The following is a 20,838-nucleotide window of genomic DNA, read 5'->3' as shown; positions in this document are numbered from 1 at the left end:
GCAATTACAACTGTTCACAGACTCTGAGGAGAAAGCAAAGTGCAGACTGCCTGCTTAAGCAGTGTGGCTTGCTAGGGAACTCACAGTGGATGCAGGGAACTGTGCAGCGTGGAAAAACCCAGGTCAGGAGAGAGAGGCAGTTTTCTGCCCAAGAGAGATGATGGCTGACAAGCCAGGAGCCTAGAGTGGGTGCCCTTACTGGACCATGGATCGGGAATACAAGTGCAGTTGCCCTGAACTGTGACGATCCCATTAAATCAGCGGGTCTGTTCTGAACTTCATGGGTCTACTTGTGTGCTTAAAGTTAATAACAAGAGTCTTGACAGGATTGGGGCTTTCAGCTACCTGTCTTGAATATTTCTGTTTTACTTCACAGCTGCAGAACCAGCATCTGGATAAACTGTGAAATGCTAAAAACTGGTCATTGACTGAATCTTGATTAATGTGTTTAATTTTTGCAGCACAGCCTGAGAGAATTGTGAAGGATACTATGTAAAAGAGAACATGGCCCAATACCATGTTTTTCATTATTATTAGTTTGGACGATGAACTTTTCCCCCCCAGCCAATTCTGAATTCTAACAAATGAACAAAATCCAGTGTCTTGGAAGCGCGTATTACGGGATGACCAGAAGAGCAAGTTCCAGTTCCAATTTTTTCCCCAGCGCAAAGTATAATATAATGCAGTGCCCATGGACATAGTATCCTTCCCAAGAGCCTCAGGGTATGTTGTAAACTACACATACTTTTATCATGGCTTTCATCTTCCAGGGGGTTTACAAAGGTTAAAGCAAAACAGTCAATGTTTTAAAAATGTGAGTAAAAGTAGTTTCTGGTCTCATCCCTCCCAACGTGTGGGGTTTTGACATATTTTCCTCCCCCCTCTGCTTCATGTTTTTCTCTCCCCAGCTGCTTTGTGAAAACCCCACACAAATAAAAGGAGAATCTGACAAAGGCCCCAATTCTGCACTCAGATCCCCAATGTGCTTACGCAGAACCCTGCTCATTTCAGCAGGACTTCTCCCACGTTTGAGAATGTCTGTCCGGTGCACCTGAGGCTCCTGCCCAATCAGTGGAAGTCGGGGCTTCCCTTACCACCTACTCCTTCAAGGGACTGGGCTGGGCCAGGCAAAAAGGAGGAAGGAAGGGCTGTCTGATTTTTTGATCTCCAGTCGTGCCCTTGCTGCTAAGCTCATTCACCTTTGTTTTCAGCTGGCTTCAGGGTGCCTAGGCAGCCAAATGGGCCCTGCAGTGCTGCCCAGGATAGAGGGAGATGAGAACACACTGCAACTGGAACTTGGATCCTGATTTCCCTCCACCCATCAACCAGAACTCAGATAGTGATCCCTCTCCCTCTCCTGACCTGAACACAGAATGCACACCCTAAATCTCCTCCTGATCTGCACCAAGAATTCAGATACTAATTCCCCTTTGGCCTGCACCCAGAACTTGGATTTTGATTCCTCCCAGCCTGCTTGCAGATCCTCCCCTGAAACGTACATGCAGAACCCAGATCCAAATTACCTCCCACCTCATGACCTGCACAGAACTCAGACCCTAATCCCCTCTCCGAATTTGGATACCAACCCTCCCCCCTTCTCTCTCTAATGCACCCAGAATCTGAGAAAGAGTATGGTTGAGTGTGATAGCATCAGATCATGCAGCTATATGTATTAGGGACTGGACAGCTTGGTGGTTCTAAGTCACATGAATTATTTTAAATGAAGAAACAGAGTTTTCTCTGATTTGTTAATCAGCAAGGCTAAGGCATTGGCTGGCTTTTGGGTCTTGAGTAGGGATTTGAATTTGAGTAACTGCTAGAGATTGGGTGTCAGTCCTTTATTAAATATGGAAACCATATTGGTTCCGTTTATTGATCAGAGCCATAAGCACTCAAGCAAAACCAAAATGATTTCCAACGCATCTTCTGTAGTCAGTGTTATGCTGGCATATGGCAGAGACTATTGGCCAACAACAGCTACTCTGCTATAAAAGAATGTAGGTGTTACAGATATATATTGTTTGTGCATATAAAATATTTCACTCTTTTCACCCACATACATTTACCAAACCCAGGCAGAGCCATCTTGACACAACAGGCACTGGCTATTTTGATCCTGAATTTCATCACCTGGCTCACAGCTGGGGACTGTGAGGAATCCTGGCTGAGCTCAGCCCTGGTATTGGTATTGTGCACTGACTCCTGCTGGAAGAGGCTGATACTCGAGGAGCTGAGAGCTTCCACTACAGTCACTACTCTTCTACCCCCCCTTTTAGCACCCACTGCTGGCAATGTCTGCAAACCAGTGCCGTGAGTTCCCACACAGGTAGCACTTTTACCGCATTCCCTATGTGGCCTCCTGCAGAAAAAGGATAATGGTCCAGTAGCTGTCCCTCACTGCCTTCATGCCAACTCCATCCCCATACAGTGCCTCTTGATGGGGGAGGCAGAGACAAGTAATTGTGAGCTTCTCTAGGTGCCACCCTGTTCTGGGATTGGATCAGCAGCCTCTGCTGGCTACAGAATGTATGACAGAAAGCTAAACCCAAATTTCTGAGCTGCAGGTTATTCCAGGTATGACTGGGAGCATCATGGGAAAGCAACTAATAATCTCTTAAATTCACTATAAAATTGCTAGTGTTGGCAGTCCTGCAATTTTTACAGGATTCTGAGCTGGCAGGAAAACTTGCTTTGACACCAGAAGCCAAAACCATGCCAATATGAACTTTCAGGGCACACGGAATGAAGAGATATGCACCGTCCCTTTCATTTTAGATCATTAGATAGGCATTCACCATAAGATACTTAAAGAGAGACTGAGGTTTTCAGTGTTGCAGCATCATGGATGTCATGTAGCTGTGACTGTAGGGACTTTTTGCTACAGTGCACTGAGCACTGACATGGGGTTTACCACAGATTGCATACAGCCGAAGAAGGTGACAGCATCTTGCAGAATTGCCAACCCCAAGCATTCAAAAATCACGAGTCGCCTCCCAACCCATCATGAGATGGGCTCAAAATTAATGAGATTTTAATAATAAATATTGGGTTCTTGTTATTTGTTTTCAGGTTTCCGAGTCTTTAAGGTTCACGCAGGTCACGTTTCCCCACTTTTTCTCTGTAACCCTGAGCACTATACTAAAACAAAACAAAACAAACAGCTGAGATTTTCATGTGACTGCAGAAGCAGGCCATGTAGGAAACAAACCAAATATCGGTGAGTTGCAATAAAAATCATAAGAGCGGATATCACTGCGTCGACCGTGCAAAGCTAGATTTTCCGGTGCCTCCCTGCACAGAGACATCCGGTACGGTTACATGCCATGGCTGGGCGGCAGAGTAACCGTTACCCCCGGCTTCTGCAGGGAGCCGTGCACCCACCAGTGCCAGCCACTGTGAAAGGCCAGTTGACAATGGCGGGGAGGGAGACTGGGTGGTAGAATACAACCCCGGCTCTCAGACCTGTACTGTGTCCACACGAGGCCTGGCTCCGCTTTTAGAAATTGGGCCCAGCCAGCAACACGACCAGAGGACACCACCGGCGATACTCGTGGCTGCCCCGTGGGCACTATGGCAACAGCGCCCTGGAGATGATGACGAAATTGTGTCATAGCTCTCAATTGTGACACTCCCGATCCCTGCCAGGCCCCAAACCCAGTCATGGGCCCACAACCCCCTGCCAGCCCCTCAAATCCACCCACCCCCAGCCCCACAACCCCCCATCAGCCACCCAAACCCACCTCCAGCCCCCTGAACCCACAACTCCCTGCCACTCCCCCAAACCCACCTCCAGCCCCAAACTCACAATTCCTCGCCAGCCCCCCAAACCCACCCCCAGCCCCCTGACCCCCGCCCCACCAGGGCCCCAAATCCACCCCCAGCGCCCTGAACCCCCCCACCAGGACCCCAAACCCACCCCCAGCCCCCTGAACCCACCCCCAGCCCCCTGAACCCACAACTCCCTGCCACTCCCCCAAACCCACATCCAGCCCCCTGAACCCACAATTCCTCGCCAGCCCCCCAACCCCCCTGACCCCCCCCACCAGGGCCCCAAACCCACCCCCAGCCCCCTGAACCCCCCCCCACCAGGGCCCCAAACCCACCCCCAGCGCCCTGAACCCCCCCACCAGGACCCCAAACCCACCCCCAGCCCCCTGAACCCCCCCACCAGGACCCCAAACCCACCCCCAGCCCCCTGAACCCACCCCCAGCCCCCTGAACCCACAACTCCCTGCCACTCCCCCAAACCCACATCCAGCCCCCTGAACCCACAATTCCTCGCCAGCCCCCCAACCCCCCTGACCCCCCCCACCAGGGCCCCAAACCCACCCCCAGCCCCCTGAACCCCCCCCACCAGGGCCCCAAACCCACCCCCAGCGCCCTGAACCCCCCCACCAGGACCCCAAACCCACCCCCAGCCCCCTGAACCCACCCCCAGCCCCCTGAACCCACAACTCCCTGCCACTCCCCCAAACCCATATCCAGCCCCCTGAACCCACAATTCCTCGCCAGCCCCCCAACCCCCCCACCCCCTGACCCCCCCCACCAGGGCCCCAAACCCACCCCCAGCCCCCTGAACCCCCCCCCACCAGGGCCCCAAACCCACCCCCAGCCCCCTGAACCCCCCCCACCAGGGCCCCAAACCCGCCCCCTGAACCCCCCCCAGCAGGACCCCAACCCCCCCAGCCCCACGACCCCCCCCCCAACGGTGCCCCGAACCCACATCCGACCCCGTAATCTCCGCCACCCCCTGAACCCGCCAGGCCGCCCGAAACCTCCCCTCCGCCTGTCCCCGGGCGGAGAGACTTTCCATGGCGGCCCTGCCCCGGCTCCTGCCTCCGCCGGGCGCCGCGAGGCCTCAGTGGTTGCTCGGGGCAACGAGCGTCTCGCCTCCTTCCTGTATTGATTCGAACGGGCCGAGGGGGAGGAGGCTCCCGTGATGCACCGCGCGGGAGGGGGCGGAGCCGCGGGGAGCGCAGGGGCCGGGCAGGGGCGGCCGCCATATTGGGGAGCGCTGAGGGCTGAGGCCGGCGGAGAGTGACAGGAGGAGGCGGAGCAGGAGCCGGGCTGGCTGGGTAGGTAGGTGGGGGGCTGCGTGCGGCCGTCTCGGGGGGAGGCCTCTCTCCCGGGGTGGGGGGCTCGGCTTGAGGGGCCCAGGCCTGGGGGGGCGGAGGGGCCGGGGCCCCCTTACCACGGGGGCGAGGGGCCCAGGCCTGGGGGGGCCGGGGGCCCCTTACCACAGGGGCGAGGGGCCCAGGCCTGGGGGGGCGGAGGGGCTGGGGCCCCCTTACCACGGGGGCGAGGGGCCCAGGCCTGGGGGGGGGCCGGGGCCCCCTTACCACGGGGGCGAGGGGCCCAGGCCTGGGGGGGGGCCGGGGCCCCCTTACCACGGGGGCGAGGGGCCCAGGCCTGGGGGGGCGGAGGGTGCAGGGCTCTGGTCTGTGTGCTGCGCGGTGGGGTTAGATCCAGGTTAGCCCCTCTCCCCAGTTACATCACGGGTCAGCCTGCGGGAGCGAAGGGGTCAATTGCGCCAGTGGCCTGAGCTCAGCGGACCCCAGGAATGTCTGGAAGGGAGGTGAAATGGCTGGAGTCGGGCCCCAGCAAGCCGGGGGCCTAGCAAGCCCTCCCCTCGAGCTGGCTCTGGAGACAGTTTGGCTGGCAGATGTGCACAGGGCCTCCTTATTCAGGTTGGCGAAACACAAATCTGCTCCAGCGGAGATAATGTAGTGCCTTGTAGTACAGGGGTTCTCAGCCTGGGGGTCGGGATCCCTCAAGGGGTCATTACATGGGGTGTCGTGAGCTGTCAACCTCAACCCCAAGCCCTGCTTTGCCTCCAGCATTTCTAATAGTGTTAAACATATATTAAAAAGTGTTTTTAATTTATAAGGGGGGATTGCACTCAGAGGCTTGCTATGTTAAAAGGGTCACCAGTACAAAAATTTAAGAACCACTGCTCTAGTACTTTGGGGATGATTTATTTAAGAATTAAAATTTACAGAAGTAGTTCTCATCGCCTTAAGGTAGGGCTGTCAAGCAATTAAAAAAATTAATTGTGTTTAATCATGTTGTTAATCGAATACTATTTTAAAAAATATTTTTGGGTGTTTTCTACATTTTCAAATATATTGATTTCAATTACAACACAGAATACAAAGTGTACAGTGTTCACTTTATATTTTTTATTACAAATATTTGTGCTGTAAAAAACAAAAAATAGTATTTTTCAATTCACTTCATAGAAGTACTGTAATGCAATCTCTTTATCATGAAAGTTGAATTTACAAATGTAGAATTATGTACAAAAAACCTCCATTCAAAAATAAAACAATGTAAAACTTTAGCGTCTACAAGTCCACTCAGTCCTACTTCTTGTTCAGCCAGTCACTCAGGCCTGGTCTACACTTGGGGGGAGGGGGGAATCGATCTAAGATGCGTCGACTTCAGCTACGCTATTCTTGTAGCTGAAGTTGCGTATCTTAGAATCACTTACTTTGCGTCCTCGCGGCGTGGGATCGACGGCCACTGCTCCCCCGTCGACTCCGCTTCTGCCTCTCGCCATGGTGGAGTTCCGGAGTTGACAGCAGAGCTATCAGGGATCGATTTATCGTGTCTACACTAGATGCGATAAATCGATCCCTGATAGATTGATCACTACCCGCCGATCCGGTGGGTAGTGTAGATGTGGCCTCAGACAAACAAGTTTGTTTACGTTTGCAGGATATAATGCAGCCCACTTCTTGAAAGTGAGAACAGGCATTCACATGGCACTGTTGTAGCCAGCATTGCAAGATAATTACATGCCATATGTGCTAAAGATTCATATATCCCTTCATCTTCTGCCACCATTCCAGAGGACATGCGTCCATGCGGGGAGAGGGATAGCTCAGTGGTTTGAGCATGGGCCTGCTAAACCCAGGGTTGTGAGTTCAATCCTTGAGAAGCCCGTATAGGATCTGGGGCAAAAAAAATTGGGGATTGGTCCTGCTTTGAGCAAGGGGTTGGACTAGATGACCTCCTGAGGTCCCTTCCAACCCTGATGTTCTGTGGTTCTATGCTGATGATGGGTTCTGCTCAATAACGATTCAAAGCAGTGCAGACTGATGCATGTTCACTTTCATCATCTTGAGTCTGATGCCACCAGCAGAAGGTTGATTTTCTTTTTTGGTGGTTTGGGTTCTGTAGTTTTTGCATCAGAGTGTTGCTCTTTTAAGACTTCTGAAAGCATGCTCCACATCTCATCCCTCTCAGATTTTGGAAGGCACTTCAGATTCTTAAACCTTGGGTCAGTGCTGTAGCTATCTTTAGAAATCTCACATTGGTACCTTCTTTGCGTTTTGTCAAATCTGTGTGAAAATGTTCTTAAAATGAACAACATGTGCTGGGTCATCATCCGAGACTGCTATAACATGAAATATATGGCAGAATGTAGGTAAAACAGAGCAGGACACATACTATTCTCCCCCAAGGAGCTCAGTCACAATTTAATTAACACTTTTTTTTTTTTTTTTAAACAAATGTCATCAGCATGGAAGCATGTCCTGTGGAATGGAGGCCGAAGCATGAAGAGGCATATGAATGTTTAGCATATCTGGCACATAAATACCTTGAAATACCGGCTACAAAAGTGCCGGTATTTGAATGCAGTTATGTAATAAAAAAAAATCTACATTTGTAAGTTGCACTTTCACAATAAAGAAATTGCACTACAGTGCTTGTATGAGGTAAATATACTATTTCTTTCGTTTATCATTTTTACAGTGCAATATTTGTTATAAAAATAATGAGCACTGTACATGTTGTATTCTGTGTTGTAATTTAAATCAATATATTTGAAAAACATCCAAAATATTTAATACATTTCAGTTGGTGTTATATTGTTTAACAGTGAGATTAAAACTGCAATTAATCACAATTAATTTTTTTGAGTTAATCGCATGAGTTAACTGCAATTAACTGACAGCCCTACTTTAAGGTAATCAACAAGACTTTTGGTTATAACGGTGCATGATGTATCTGAACATTTTCTTTAACTGCTTATTTCTTATACGCATCAACTGCTTGAGAACGTGTTTTTTGGCAAGTGGTGTGGTGTCACTGGTAGTCAAACCGAGTTTAAGAAGGGGCTGACTTTGACTAGTGTGTCAGCACTGTTTTCAAACACGGATCCTTCTGTATTGAGCCTGGGAGCCAAAAATTGTTCTCGTGCATTTTCAGCATCCTTTGTGAAATGAATTTGTCCAGGTGCTAGTGTGACAAGTGTCCCCGTTATGAAAAATATCAACACATTTGGCACTGGCTGTCAGTTTAGTTGGCCATCTCAGCAGAAAGACCAAGACTATACTGGGCTATCGGGGACTGCATTTGCTCCTTAGACCTAGAGATGGGGCAGTGTGAGGGGAAACTTGTGCTACTGCTGCCTGTACTGTGTCAATTCTACACACAAATAGAGGATTCTGCTCTCCAAGAATATCAAGCCAGCACCATTCAATAACACAAAACTATTTCCTTTTTTGTAGGGGGGTTGTCAAAGTGGATAGGCTCAAAATTTAATCTCACTTTAAAACAGCTGTTAAAAATTGTCACACTGGAATATCTATTAGTCTCCACAACAAGGGCAGCACACTTAGGGTGTGTCTTCACTAACAATGTTAAAGCGCTGCTGTGCCGCTGTAGTTTGTGGCACCAGCGCTGGGAGAGAGGTCTCCACTTGTCAGCTGGGGACTAGAGCCAAATTCAGTTCCCATAAACTACTGGACAGCCATCGAAAGGCAACAACACAGTGTCATTAGCCCCTAGGCTGTATATAAACAAGCAACCTAGAGGCAAAAGTCTCTATAGCTTTTCCAGACCTGAAGAAGAGCTCTGTGTAAGCTTGATAGCTTGCCTCTTTCACCAGCAGAGGCTATTACAACACCCACCTGGCCTCTAGACCTTATTGTCAGTCTCCTTACTAACCATTCCCCCTTTCATTTGTTTTAAGATTAGAATGTCTTCTTTTAAGGAGATGGTGCACGTGTTCTGTAATTCATGGGTCTAGAAATCCTAAACTCAGCTTCTTTTCTTCTACAGTGGAGGGAGAGTCTTTTCCTTTGGAATAGTCATTAAAACAAAATGAAACCTCTTTGATCGTTTTGGAGGAATTTGACACAGCCCCAATCTTGACATTTTATTGCTTAAATGAATTTGATTTGATTTGTAGCTCCCTGAAGGCACCGTGCTCACTTTCCTGGGGAGAAGTGCTGAGTCTTGTTGAAATAGTGTGTTTGGTGCTAGCACAGTGCTTCATGCTTAAGAGTTCATCACTAATAGTAATTCCCATGCTGATAAGTTTCTCATATTTAAAAAATGTGTTTTATGTACAAATAGAATTTTGTGAAGTTGTGGATTGGGGCTGCTGCATATATATATATAAATGCTATGATTTATTATTTTTCTTTATGGCTGGGCCTGGATTGTATTCTAAGTAGTTAAAACATCAGGTGTGTTGATCTGTGTTTTGTTGTTTTTTAATGGTTTGCTTTTCAGCAAAATTCTGAAAGTATTACAGACTTAGTGCATTTTACAACTTTGGTTTAGATTTGCAGGTGTAACGTAAGACTCAATTACAATACAGCAGATCTGTTTTTGTAGGTTGGCACTATTAACAGTTCCATGTCTTTTTTTCTCATGAGGCATTAGAAAACAATAAGTACAAAATATAATTGTCTGAGTAAAAACTCTTGTAGCGCCTTCATGGAGCTCATCTTTTTACAGTATATGCTTGTGAGTATTTGGGATAACCACTATTAGACACATGGGGCTTGTACATAAGACTGCATGTGGGAGTTGTGGCGTAAAAGAAGCACAGATCAGGGGAGATTCCAGTAAAGCAAGATAATGTAGTCCTGGAATGTACAGGCCAGGAGATAATGTTTCCTTCAAAACATGGCATCTCTAGGATGCTTGGTTATCCATGCAGTAACTGTTTTTCCCCTCAACCTCTGTCAAAGTGCTACTTGAGTATTAAAACAGACAACTTTTAACTATTTGAAAAGGCTCTTTCTTGACTCAAAATCTGACTGCAATTTCATCTTAACTTTGACAAGAAATATAATATGTAATAATATGTTCTGTAGTCAGACATTTGAAATATGATCCTTTTCATTGGTATGAAGATCACTTAAATTATAGATCAGGAAAGAGCATATCCATGCATTTAAAACTTTTTCCAATGGTATTTGGAATGCCAGTTTAACTAGCTGACAAAATAACTGCATTTGTTTGAATGCTGTTCTAATTACAGTAGAACTTCAGAGTTACTAACGCCTCGGGAAAGGAGGTTGTTCATAACTCTGAACAAAACATTATGGTGGCTTTTTCAAAAGTTTACAACTGAACATTGACTTAATTCAGCTTTGAAACTTTACTATGCAGAAGAAAAATGCTGCTTTCCCTTTGTATTTTTAGTAGCTTACTTTTAACACAGTACTGTATTTATTGTGTCTGTCTCTCTCTCCCTCCACCTCTCTACCTCTACACTGCTGTCTGATTGTTCCAAATGGGATGTGTGGCTGACTAGCTAGTTCAGGGGTCTCCAACACGCGGCCCGTGGGCCATATGCAGCCTGCAGGGTTATTTTCTGTGGCCCGCCAGCTCCCCATGGCCCCCTCCCCCCCCAGCATTTACCTAGAGCGGCTCCGGCCTGGTGCGCACCTGGGGCAGCGGCCGGGACCTGGGGGAGGGGAGGCACAGGGGTCTGTGTGTTGCCCTGGTTGCTCCTCCAGGTACCTCCCCTGAAGCTTCCATTGTCCGTGGTTCTCTTTCCCCCGCGCCCCCCCCGCCCAGGTGCTGCTGGGCCAGACCTGCCCCGCAAACCCCTCCTGCACCCCGACCCCCTGCCCTGAGCCCCCTGCTACACCCCAGCACCCTGCCTTGAGCCTCCTGCCACACAAGTCCTGCACCCCAACTCCCTGCCCCGAGCCCCCGACGCACCCTGCACCCCCTGGGGGCAGGGAGGAGGCAGATGTGGGATGGGGATTTCAGGGAAGGGGTGGGAATAGGGGCAGGGGCTGGGCCTCACGGAAGGGGTGGAGTGGGTGTGGGGTTGGGGCAGCGGGTGGGAGGGGGGGAAGTCAGTGGTGCGGCCCTTGGGCCAATGTGCTAGTCCTCATGTGGCTCTCATCGTCATTTGAGTTTGAGACCCCTGAGTTAGTTCGTAACTCTGGTGTTCGTATCTATTGTATATGCCTTGCTGCCTTATGGAATATGTGTCCTGACACGTGGGCTGTATCTACCCTGGACTCTTTATTCCTGGAGGAATTGTGCACCACTGCATGTGCGCAGAATTCATGTCCCCAACAGATTTCTTTGCTTCCCTGCAGAAAAATGACTTTCTGACGGAAGCAAAGGAAGCTGCAAGAGCAGTCACGCACCACTCCCAAGCAGTGGAGGTACATTGTTTAAGGTACCCGGAGCAGCCAGTGGAGAGGTAAATCATTGTGTGGCTGGGAACACCCCAGCCCATGGCTCCTACCCTGAGCCAAGATCACCTGCTAGTCCCATCTGGGCTGGAGGCAGGAGAGGACAGGACTTTCTCAGCCCCAGCAACTCCTTGCAGGGGAAATGTCAGATCCATCCCCAGAAACCTCCACCAGCTGCAGGAAGCTCAGCATCCTCCCATTTCCTGTCCCCATCACTCCTCAGCTGTGGGGAGGGGGGAAAGGGGTGACTGTACGGGGAGCTGCTCCCCTTTCCACCCAACCCATGTGCGTCCAGACTTCCCATACCCAGAAACTCCTGCCAAGCCTCACCCGGTATATCCAGAACTCCCCTAGCCCTCTACACCTGAACCCCAGCCAATGAACTTCAACCCCTGCATCTGGAGCCCCCCTGTACCCAGGCTCCCCTTCCTCTGGACTCCCACCCCTGCACCCAGACCACCTCCCACTCCCTGCACTCAAACTACAACCCTGATGCCCCATCCCCGTACCACCCTGAGCCCCCACATACAGACCCCCATGCCACTGACCCCCAACTAGCTGCACCCAGACCCCACACCCCACCAAGCCCCTCTCCCTCAGCACCCAGATACCCCCGCTGAGAACCCCATACCCAGAGCCCTCAGCTGAGCCCCAGCCACCTTCACCTGGAAGCCCCTGTGGAGTCACATTGCATCTGGAACCCCCACCCAGCCCAATGAGCCTCTGTGCATCCAGAGCCTCCTACACCTGGACCTCTCACACTTGGATCCTGCCTGATTTGAGTCTGTCTGCCCCACACCTGGTGTGTCTGGTGCAAAGGGGCAGGGCTCCAGGGTGTTTCTGGGGTAGGCCCAGGCCTTGTGCTGTGTCGGGGTTGGGTGCAGCCTCACCGCTGAGTCTCTGTCCTGCGGGTGGAGGGGCTGCAGGGAGATCTCTCACTTTTGTGCAGCCAATGGCTTGTGCTCCCCACTGTCATGCTGGAGCCTCTGCATTTATTTACTGACAAATAAAACTTGTAGAATTTTAAAATATTGTGTGCAGAATTTTTAGTTTTTTGGCGCAGAATTCCCTCAGGAGTAAATCTTTAGCAATGTTGACATTGGGTATCAAACACAGGTTTCTCCACCGCCTCAGCCACAGTTGAATTCTCTTGACCCTGATCACACCAGCAGTGCAAGAGTTGAACATTTGGGTTTAACAAACCCTGCCTATCCATTTCATTCATATAGAAGTTGGCGGTGATCCTTTTAAAATGGGTACTAAACTGTTTATGTAGGTCCAAACACAGGTTATATTTATGTTATTCTTGACAGTAGGAATACCAAAGCCAGTGGAATTCATAAACTGCACAAGCAATCTACCTCTATTTATTGTTCTCTTTGTAATTAAAAAAAAATTCTAGTCCATTAAATGCACACACCTAATGTTATGGTTTTGGTTTCAAGCACACACAAGCTGGAAAGTTAGGTAGCTGTTTGAGCACCATTAGCACTTTTTGCCCTGATGCTTCTGTGCAATATTTTCTCTTCTCCCTTCCTTGTAAAATGTGTTAAAGCTACTCTTTTTGTTATTTAAGCGTATCATAAAATACACAAGATGTGAAGTGTGGCTGAGGTACTGGTTTTTCACAGCCTTAATTTTGTGAACTTCTTCACTGAGTCCCAGGTCTTGCAAACTTAAGTTTACTTTTTGTATTTAACTTGTTATATAACTGACAAATCTTGTGTGTAACAGTGATTTGGATTAAAATCTTGAACAGTTTTAATACCATGATTAAGAGTAGATGGAGTGTTCTTATGCTGGATTACTTTAGTTTTATTGCTACATATACAGATGATGGTCTTCTACTAAGTAGTGTGAAAAGTGAATATTTTTCTGGAAATCCTTGTTTTGATACTAGAGTGACTGCCATGGAATCGTTCAAACATACCAAGCCAAAAGGAAGCTTAAAGGGACAACGTCAACATAAAGCTTTGAGAAGTGCAGCTTTTTTAACCTATCTTTGTTACAAGTAACACTGAAGATTACTGTAAAGGAAAGATGAGTGAAACATCCATTTTTACAGACTTTATGCAGAAGAGACAAACTCAGTGCTGTCAGATGCAGGCAGTCAGGCTTCCTCTGTTTCTGCTTCTGTACAAAAAAACTGACATGGGAGAAGTATTTTATTGGAAAATGTAATGGTAAAATGGTAATGTAATGGTAAAAAACCTCCTTCCTTAGAGGTTTTTAAGGTCAGGCTTGACAAAGCCCTGGCTGGGATGATTTAACTGGGAATTGGTCCTGCTTTGAGCAGGGGGTTGGACTAGATGACCTTCTGGGGTCCCTTCCAACCCTGATATTCTATGATGATTCTATGAAAATTGGGCAGTGGAAGGAACTCAAGGCAGATATGGTACCTGGAACAGCTCTGAATGATTTTTAAAGTGACTAGATTTCGAGTAGGCAGTGTCCTAGAATGTAGGTTATAGTCGTTACAGAAGAATTCTTTTGAAATACGTCTAGAAACAGCTATCCTAGTAAAATGTGGTACTTCAGTAGCAGTAAGACATTGGGGGTTTATTTTTTTAAAGCTTTCGGAGGTCATTAGTGACTCTTAATTTTGCAAAAAGTATGGCCTCTTCCAAAGTTTTGTGAAGTCAATTGGAGTCTTTCCACTGACTTCAGAGGGTTTTGAATCAGGTCCTGATGGCCGTACTTTCAAGAGTTCAGCCCCAAGTTGCTGCCACTGAGAACAATGTACCATTTTTACTTGGTTTTATTAAAATAAAAATTCCTTTAGTTTCTGGAAGGTTAAAAAGAAATCCACAAACTTCTTATTGTTACTGAAAGTAGCAACACATTTTACTTGGATAATGTTTTCTAGCCTTAATTTCCGGGATCACACAACCTTGAAATGAAAGATTATGATAATTACGGTAATGTTATGAATCTAATGCAATGCTTTGTGTGCAGAGCGTTACAATACATGCTGAGTGTTGAGTGAACTCAAAAATCTGGCTATATGTTTCAAGGTTTTGGTGTGTTCTGTTAGGCAAACTGACTTTCATTTTAGAAGTAAATGATGTGTATCCATGATCAAAAATATCTTCCCTTGAATAGCTTTTGTTTGTATGTGTTACAGGTTGAGCACTGTAAATTGGGACATAGCTGATTTCAACAGCAGTGATTGGTTTAAAGTTTAAATTAACCTTATTGATACAGATGCATGAGGAAACATGGGTTTATGTTTTCAGACCATTCTCATTTATGTTAAATTCACTTGATACCAAACTAGCAGTGTTTTTTTGGCCTATTTTAAGCAAAGGATAGTAAGTGTGTTAACATTCCCAAATGAAAACCTTCATCTTTCAGTGATTAACTGAAATCATGTTTTCTGCAAAACTTCAACATCTCCTTCTGTATTATTGGTCAGTGTATATCGTGCGCAAACAAGATTTCCAGTTTTTGCTTTGGTCAGGATTTAACCTAAAATATGAGACCCTGTATGTTCCCAACAAACTGCTATTGCCATTTTCTGTATATTGTAGCCACAGAGTCCTAAAATGCATCCTTTATTCACTGGTCCATTTAGGAAGCAACATTAGTGTGACAATGCAGTAGATGAGAAAAATTTGTCTGATGTCTTTAGTTGTCCTTTCTCATGCCTGAAAGAAAGGGGAGTTCCGTTTAAAAACAGATGATAAAGTGTGATCTTGTAATCTAATGGTATAAATTCTGTAGGTAGCTGAAAAGCTATAAGACTGTGAGAATAGAACTTGAAAGTTAATGCTATTTTTCAGTGTAAGGCAGGCTAATATGTCTGATTTTGTATGACACATTTGATAAAATCTTACCAACCAAATGTTAATGAATATCTGTTGTGAAATCACATTGTCCCGGATCTTATGACTGAAAGATAGTCAGGGCATGGCTATTCTACTGCTGCTACAGCTGTAGCACGTAGTGTGGATACTTCCTCATTGACAGATGAGGTTTTTCCATCAGTGTAGTTTAATCCATTTCTCTGAGAGGTGGTAGCTAGATCGACTGAGAAGTTATTCCACTGACCTAGTTGTGTCTATACTGGGAATAAGGTCAACCTAATTGCGGTTTTCAGGGTGTGAAATTTTTCACAGTACTGAGCAACATAGCTAGGTAGATCTAATTTTAAGCATAAACCAGGTCCCAGTGGAGACTGGGACCAACCATCCGCCCAGAATTGTAGAGGCAAGTGGTATCAGCAACCATGAGGGTAATAGTGTGGTGTAATGTTCCTAACCAGATAGTGCGCTGATTCTGTGCTGTGCTTTGCCTATTGAAATTCTGAATACTGTGCGACTGAGAGGCAAAATGGTCTTGTGTCTAAAGCACAAGATTTGGAGTTGGAACTTCTAGCTTCCATTTGTGATCCTGCTACTCACTTAGCGTCTCTGTGCTTCCCTTCACAGATTGTGGCAGAAACTTGGTGTACTTCTCATGTTGGTTGGGTGTAAAGTGCTTTGAGCGTCTCCCGTGGGCAGTGGTATAGAAATTAAATTTGGTGGTGGCAGTGGGTTTGTACATGGGACTGTGCACCATTTCTTGACTTTCTTCCTGTTTTGTTGCAGCAGACTGATTCCTGTCTAGACTTCATGAACAGAAGGTCCTGCGACCGTTAGACTCCCCAGCCCCCACCCTTTCCAACATGGACCAGGATTATGAGAGACGTCTCCTGCGCCAGATCAACATCCAGAATGAAAACACAATGCCTTGTGTAAGTCAGCACATTTACACTGTGCTTAATGATTCTCCTAGTGACTTACGCAGTTGCCCCTGCCCCTCCCAGCATCCCCCAACAAAGACCAGACTTTATTCTGTGAGCTGTAATATGCTTTCTCGACTGTCTTTCAGACAGGCTCTCTAGCTTCCTCTATGAGCTACTTAATAGCATGGAGGCCTTTAATTAGAAACTAAACCAAACCTTGGACTGAAATGCTCTACTGTCGGAGTTTTTGAATTATCCTGGGAAACAATTGCTCCAACAATTTCATAACTTGGCCAGTTTTGTCAGCTAAAATGTGTTAAATCTCTATATGTATGTAATACTCAGAAGCCTAAGGGGGTTATAATATCTTTATTATTCAGTACTTGGCATCAGGAAACTACATAATCTCATTAGGTACTACGGGAATATAGACAGTTGAATTTTTTTAAACGAGCAAATCTTCTGAATGCTGGGGGTATACGATAGGTGGACTTTAGATGCATGCAGATCTTCCAGCTTTTCTGTGGTGTTATATGTCATAAGAGCATAAGAATGGCCATACTTGGTCAGACCAATGGTCCCTCTAGCCCAGTATCCTGTCTTCTGGTGCTGGCTAAGGCCAGATGCTTCAGAGGGAATACTCTGAACAGGGCAATTATCGAGTGATCCAACCCCAGTCATCCAGTCCCAGTATCTGGCAGTCGGGGTTTAAGGCCATGTAGAACATAGGGTTGCATCCCTGACCATCTTGGCTAATAGCCATCGATGGCTATCTTCCATTAACGTATCTAATTGAACCCAGTTATAGTTTTGGGCTTCACAACATCTCATGACAATGACTTCCATAGGTTAACTGTGTGTTATGTGAAGTAATTCTCTCTCTTTTAAATCTGCTGCCTATTAATTTTTGTTGAGCAACCCCTAGTTCTTGAGTTATGTCAAAGGGTAGATAATGTTTCCTTATTCACTTTCTCCACACCATTCATGATTATATAGACCTCTATCCTATCCCTCTTTAGTCACCTCTTTTCTAAGATGAGCAGTCCCAGTCTTTCCTCCATATGGAAGCAGATCCTTATCCTTAATTATTTTTATTGCTCTTCTCTGTATGTTTTCCAATTGTAATCTATCTTTAAGATAGGCCAACCAGAGCTACACTCAGTATTCAAGGTGTGGGCGTACCATGGATTTATATAGTGGCATTATATTATCCTTTCCTTAATGATTCCTAACATTCTGTTTGCTTTCTTAACTACCTCTGCAAATTGAGCAGGTGTTTTCAGAGAACTATCAGTGATTACTCCAAGATCTTTCTTGAATGGTAACAGCTAATTTAGACCCCATCATTTTGTATGTATAGTTGGGATTATGTTTTCCAGTGTTCATTACTTCTCATTTATCAACACAACACCTGTGCTGAGAGAATTGTCCTCCAGCTAGCCCAGGGGCGGGCAAACTTTTTGGCCTGAGGGCCACATCGGGTTTCTGAAATTGTATGGAGGGCAGGTTGGGGGAGGCTGTGCCTCCCCAAATAGTCAGGCATGGCCTGGCTCTAACCCCCTATCTGACCCCCCCCACCTGCTTCTTGCTCCCTGATTGCCCCCCCCCCGGGACCCCTACCCCATCCACCCCTCCCTGTGCCCTGACCGCCCCCAGACCGACTGCCCCCTACCACCTCATCCAACCCCTCCTCTCATTCCTGACTGCCCCCAGAACCCCTGCCCTGGAATGTGCCCCCGCTGCCCCATCCAAACGCCCCCTCCCCATCCTTCCTGACTGCCCCCCTGGGATCCCTGTCCCCGTTCAACATCCCTGTTCCCCGCCTTCTGACTGCCCCAACCTCTATCTACACCCTTGACCACCACCCCGAAGTCCCTTGCCCTCTATCCTTGCACGGGGTCAGGCCGCAACTCTGCAGCTGCGCTGCCTGGCAAGAGCACGCAGCCCTGCCGCCCAGAGCATTGCACCAGAGGCGCAGTGAGCTGAGGCTGCGGGGGAGGAGGAACAGCAGGGGAGGGGCTGGGGGCTACCCTCCCAGGCCAGGAGCTCGGGGGCCAGGCAGGACGTTCCCATGGGCTACACGTGGTCTGCGGGGCATAGTTTGCCCACCTCTGAGCTAGACCCTAGTATTTTAAGGTCCTTCTATGCTGTGAAAGGGCCCCAAATTGCACCCTCTGTCTGTACTTGGATAGGCCTTCAAATCGTTACAAGTCTGTGACACAGTCTAATCCATGTCATCCACTTATTTTGGTATTTCACTGTTCTTGCTTTCTTTGCCTTGGGTAAGGTGTGTAAATATTCTAAAGACCGTGATCTCTGATCTTCATATTTTACTGAGTCTTGGAACAACGAGTCCTCAGCTGACATGATGCACGTAAATGGCTTTTAACTGAAGTAAAACTCCCTCAGGAGGATTCGTATATTGGTACCGGTGCATATCTGCTACGAACTCCATAATATCTTTTGTCATTACTAAGATCTTAAAATACACACTTAGCTGTAGTTCTGCCAGATTCTACTTGATGTAATTGATTTAGGTTCAGTGCTGAATTTAAATGACTATGCTGAATGCACATTGAAAGGATACTGCTGGGTTACACATGATCTCTCTAGTAAAACCAAGAAATATAAAGGAGGTCCCTTTATGTACCCCCTACAAGAACATTAGCATTATGGAGAAAACAAACAAATGTTAGAAAACCAGGAAATAGTGTTAAGGGGACATTTTCCCACACAACACGGCGGCCGTGACTTTACTTCCATAGGAATGCCAAGAGGACCTGGAAGCATTGCTGTACTTATCTGACCTTAATAAAACCTGCTGTCTTCAACGTGCACACACCCACTCCAAACTCCTGTTCGTACGCTGCAGCAGGCCCTTGGCATACTTATGGCAGCAGCATGGCAATGGCAGAGATCACGCTAGCCAAAAAGCTTAGGGAGGAGCAAGATACTGGGATCTCCCTGCGGGACTCTCAGGGATCAACGCGCTCCTGTTCTGGAAGGACAGAAAGAAGACCAGGCTGAGTGCCTGCAACCTTAACTAGAACATGTTTTGTGTGTGAGATATTCTTATAAGGTACCGTACACTGTATGTTTACGTGAGGCTTGAATTGCTAATATTCGGGTCTTTCAGACCAACAGGGGAAGGGATTCCAGTCATACCTATACCTCATAGTGCCCTGCCTCCAGCTGCCCAGATTTCAAACCTCGGGACCATTGGCAAGAGCATACCAGCTGATCTCCACTATTGAGAGGGCGCATGTGGAGAGAGAGGTTCTTTAAGTGCTCCTGTTAGCACTTGTCAGTGGGAATTGTGCCTGTGTAAGGAGTGCTTACTAGAGTTTTAAGGTGACAAACCATGTGTTCTGTCATTCCAGGTTTATTTGGTCCTAATGAAAGCAGATTTCTGGAGTCTGTCTTTCAGAGCCCACTGTGATCCAACATTTTTTCTGTCTGGTTCTTGCAGTGTTTCTCCATATGTAACTTTTTAAACTTCAGGTAGTTGAGATGAGACGAACGCTGACACCTTCCAACTCTCCAATGTCCTCCCCCAGTAAACATGGAGACCGTTTCATTCCCTCAAGAGCTGGGGCCAACTGGAGCATTAACTTCCACAGAATAAATGTGAGTATTACCCCCGTGTTACACAGCACAGGGTATTTTTCTTATCAGGAAGGGGGAGTTTGCACGGAGTTAAAGAAGTTTGTTTGGCAGGAAAACTACTTCAGAGGACTAGTAGAGCATTGCCTTCCCCTTCTGCTCTCCGTCTCTTTTGCTGCTTCAGTATTTGATGCCTCAGCATCACAATTATTGTTGCAGATTTTTCAAGATGGCAGTGCTTTTCCCATTACTGTGGGGAGGGGGGGAAGAAAAGTAAATTTTGTGAGATCTTTGCAGTGACTGGAGTGTTTGTAAGCATATATTTTCCCCCCCTAGGAAAACGAAAAGTCACCAAGTCAAAACAGAAAAGCAAAGGATGCTACCTCAGACAATGGCAAAGGTAGATGTGTTTTGTACCACTTGTTCCTTTGTGTCTAGCTTTTGATTCAATACTGAATTCAAATATAGCATGGGCAGCAGCAGTGCAAGCATCTCGCTTGCTGCTCTAGCTATTGGGCCACAGCCCTGACCTGGAGGCACCATCACAGGGAATATGATAACTTGGTCTTCACAGCCCATTCAGATGAGTTGACGTACCCACCTGCAAGACCACTGCATACCCTGGTTGAGAACCACTAGGTAGGACTCTGCTCAAGAGCTCGTTTGTATGTTCGTACAGATGGCCTTGCTTACTCAGCCTTGCTAAAGAACGAACTGCTGGGAGCAGGGATTGAGAAAGTGCAGGACCCTCAGACAGAAGACAGGAGACTGCAGCCATCCACACCAGAGAAGAAGAGTCTCTTCACGGTAAGTTTGGCTAACAATTCATTGTTCTGCATTGCTTATGCAAGAGGAGTTGGGCATTCCTCAAATATGCTAGTAGGTGCATAGTGTAGTAGCTTTATTAAGAAGTCTAGCCAAGGTTTAAAGTGGGTCATCAATAGTATGGAACGGCTAAGGTGGGTTGTATTAGTAACAAAATCCAGTGGACACTGTTCAGTGACTCCACAGATAGCATGAGGAAGTGCTGCTTGCTGCAGAAATCCTTCT

General features: G+C 47.1%; 1 protein-coding gene across 3 annotated transcripts in view; it reads left to right on the top strand.

Moving 5' to 3' along the window:
• The first annotated feature begins 4,967 nt into the window (after positions 1–4,967).
• FZR1 (fizzy and cell division cycle 20 related 1) overlaps positions 4,968–20,838 on the top strand; it is a 31,268-nt gene continuing 15,397 nt past the window's right edge. Inside the window, exons 1-5 of one of the 3 annotated variants that reach the window (XM_084614318.1) lie at positions 4,968–5,075; positions 16,049–16,194; positions 19,687–19,812; positions 20,125–20,188; positions 20,468–20,595. In XM_084614318.1, the coding sequence (XP_084470444.1) occupies positions 16,126–16,194; positions 19,687–19,812; positions 20,125–20,188; positions 20,468–20,595 (387 nt within the window). In that variant the 5' untranslated portion in view covers positions 4,968–5,075; positions 16,049–16,125. Of the gene's footprint in view, positions 5,080–16,048; positions 16,195–19,686; positions 19,813–20,124; positions 20,189–20,467; positions 20,596–20,838 lie in introns of all 3 variants that reach the window. The other 2 variants (XM_084614319.1, XM_084614320.1) reach the window with 2 other exon arrangements.

The sequence above is a fragment of the Lepidochelys olivacea genome (genome assembly GCF_965140295.1).
Source record: "Lepidochelys olivacea isolate rLepOli2 genome assembly, chromosome: 25".
Classification (NCBI taxonomy): domain Eukaryota; kingdom Metazoa; phylum Chordata; order Testudines; family Cheloniidae; genus Lepidochelys; species Lepidochelys olivacea.
Note: the sequence above shows the minus strand (reverse complement) of the source record. Positions and strands in the feature narration are given on the sequence as shown.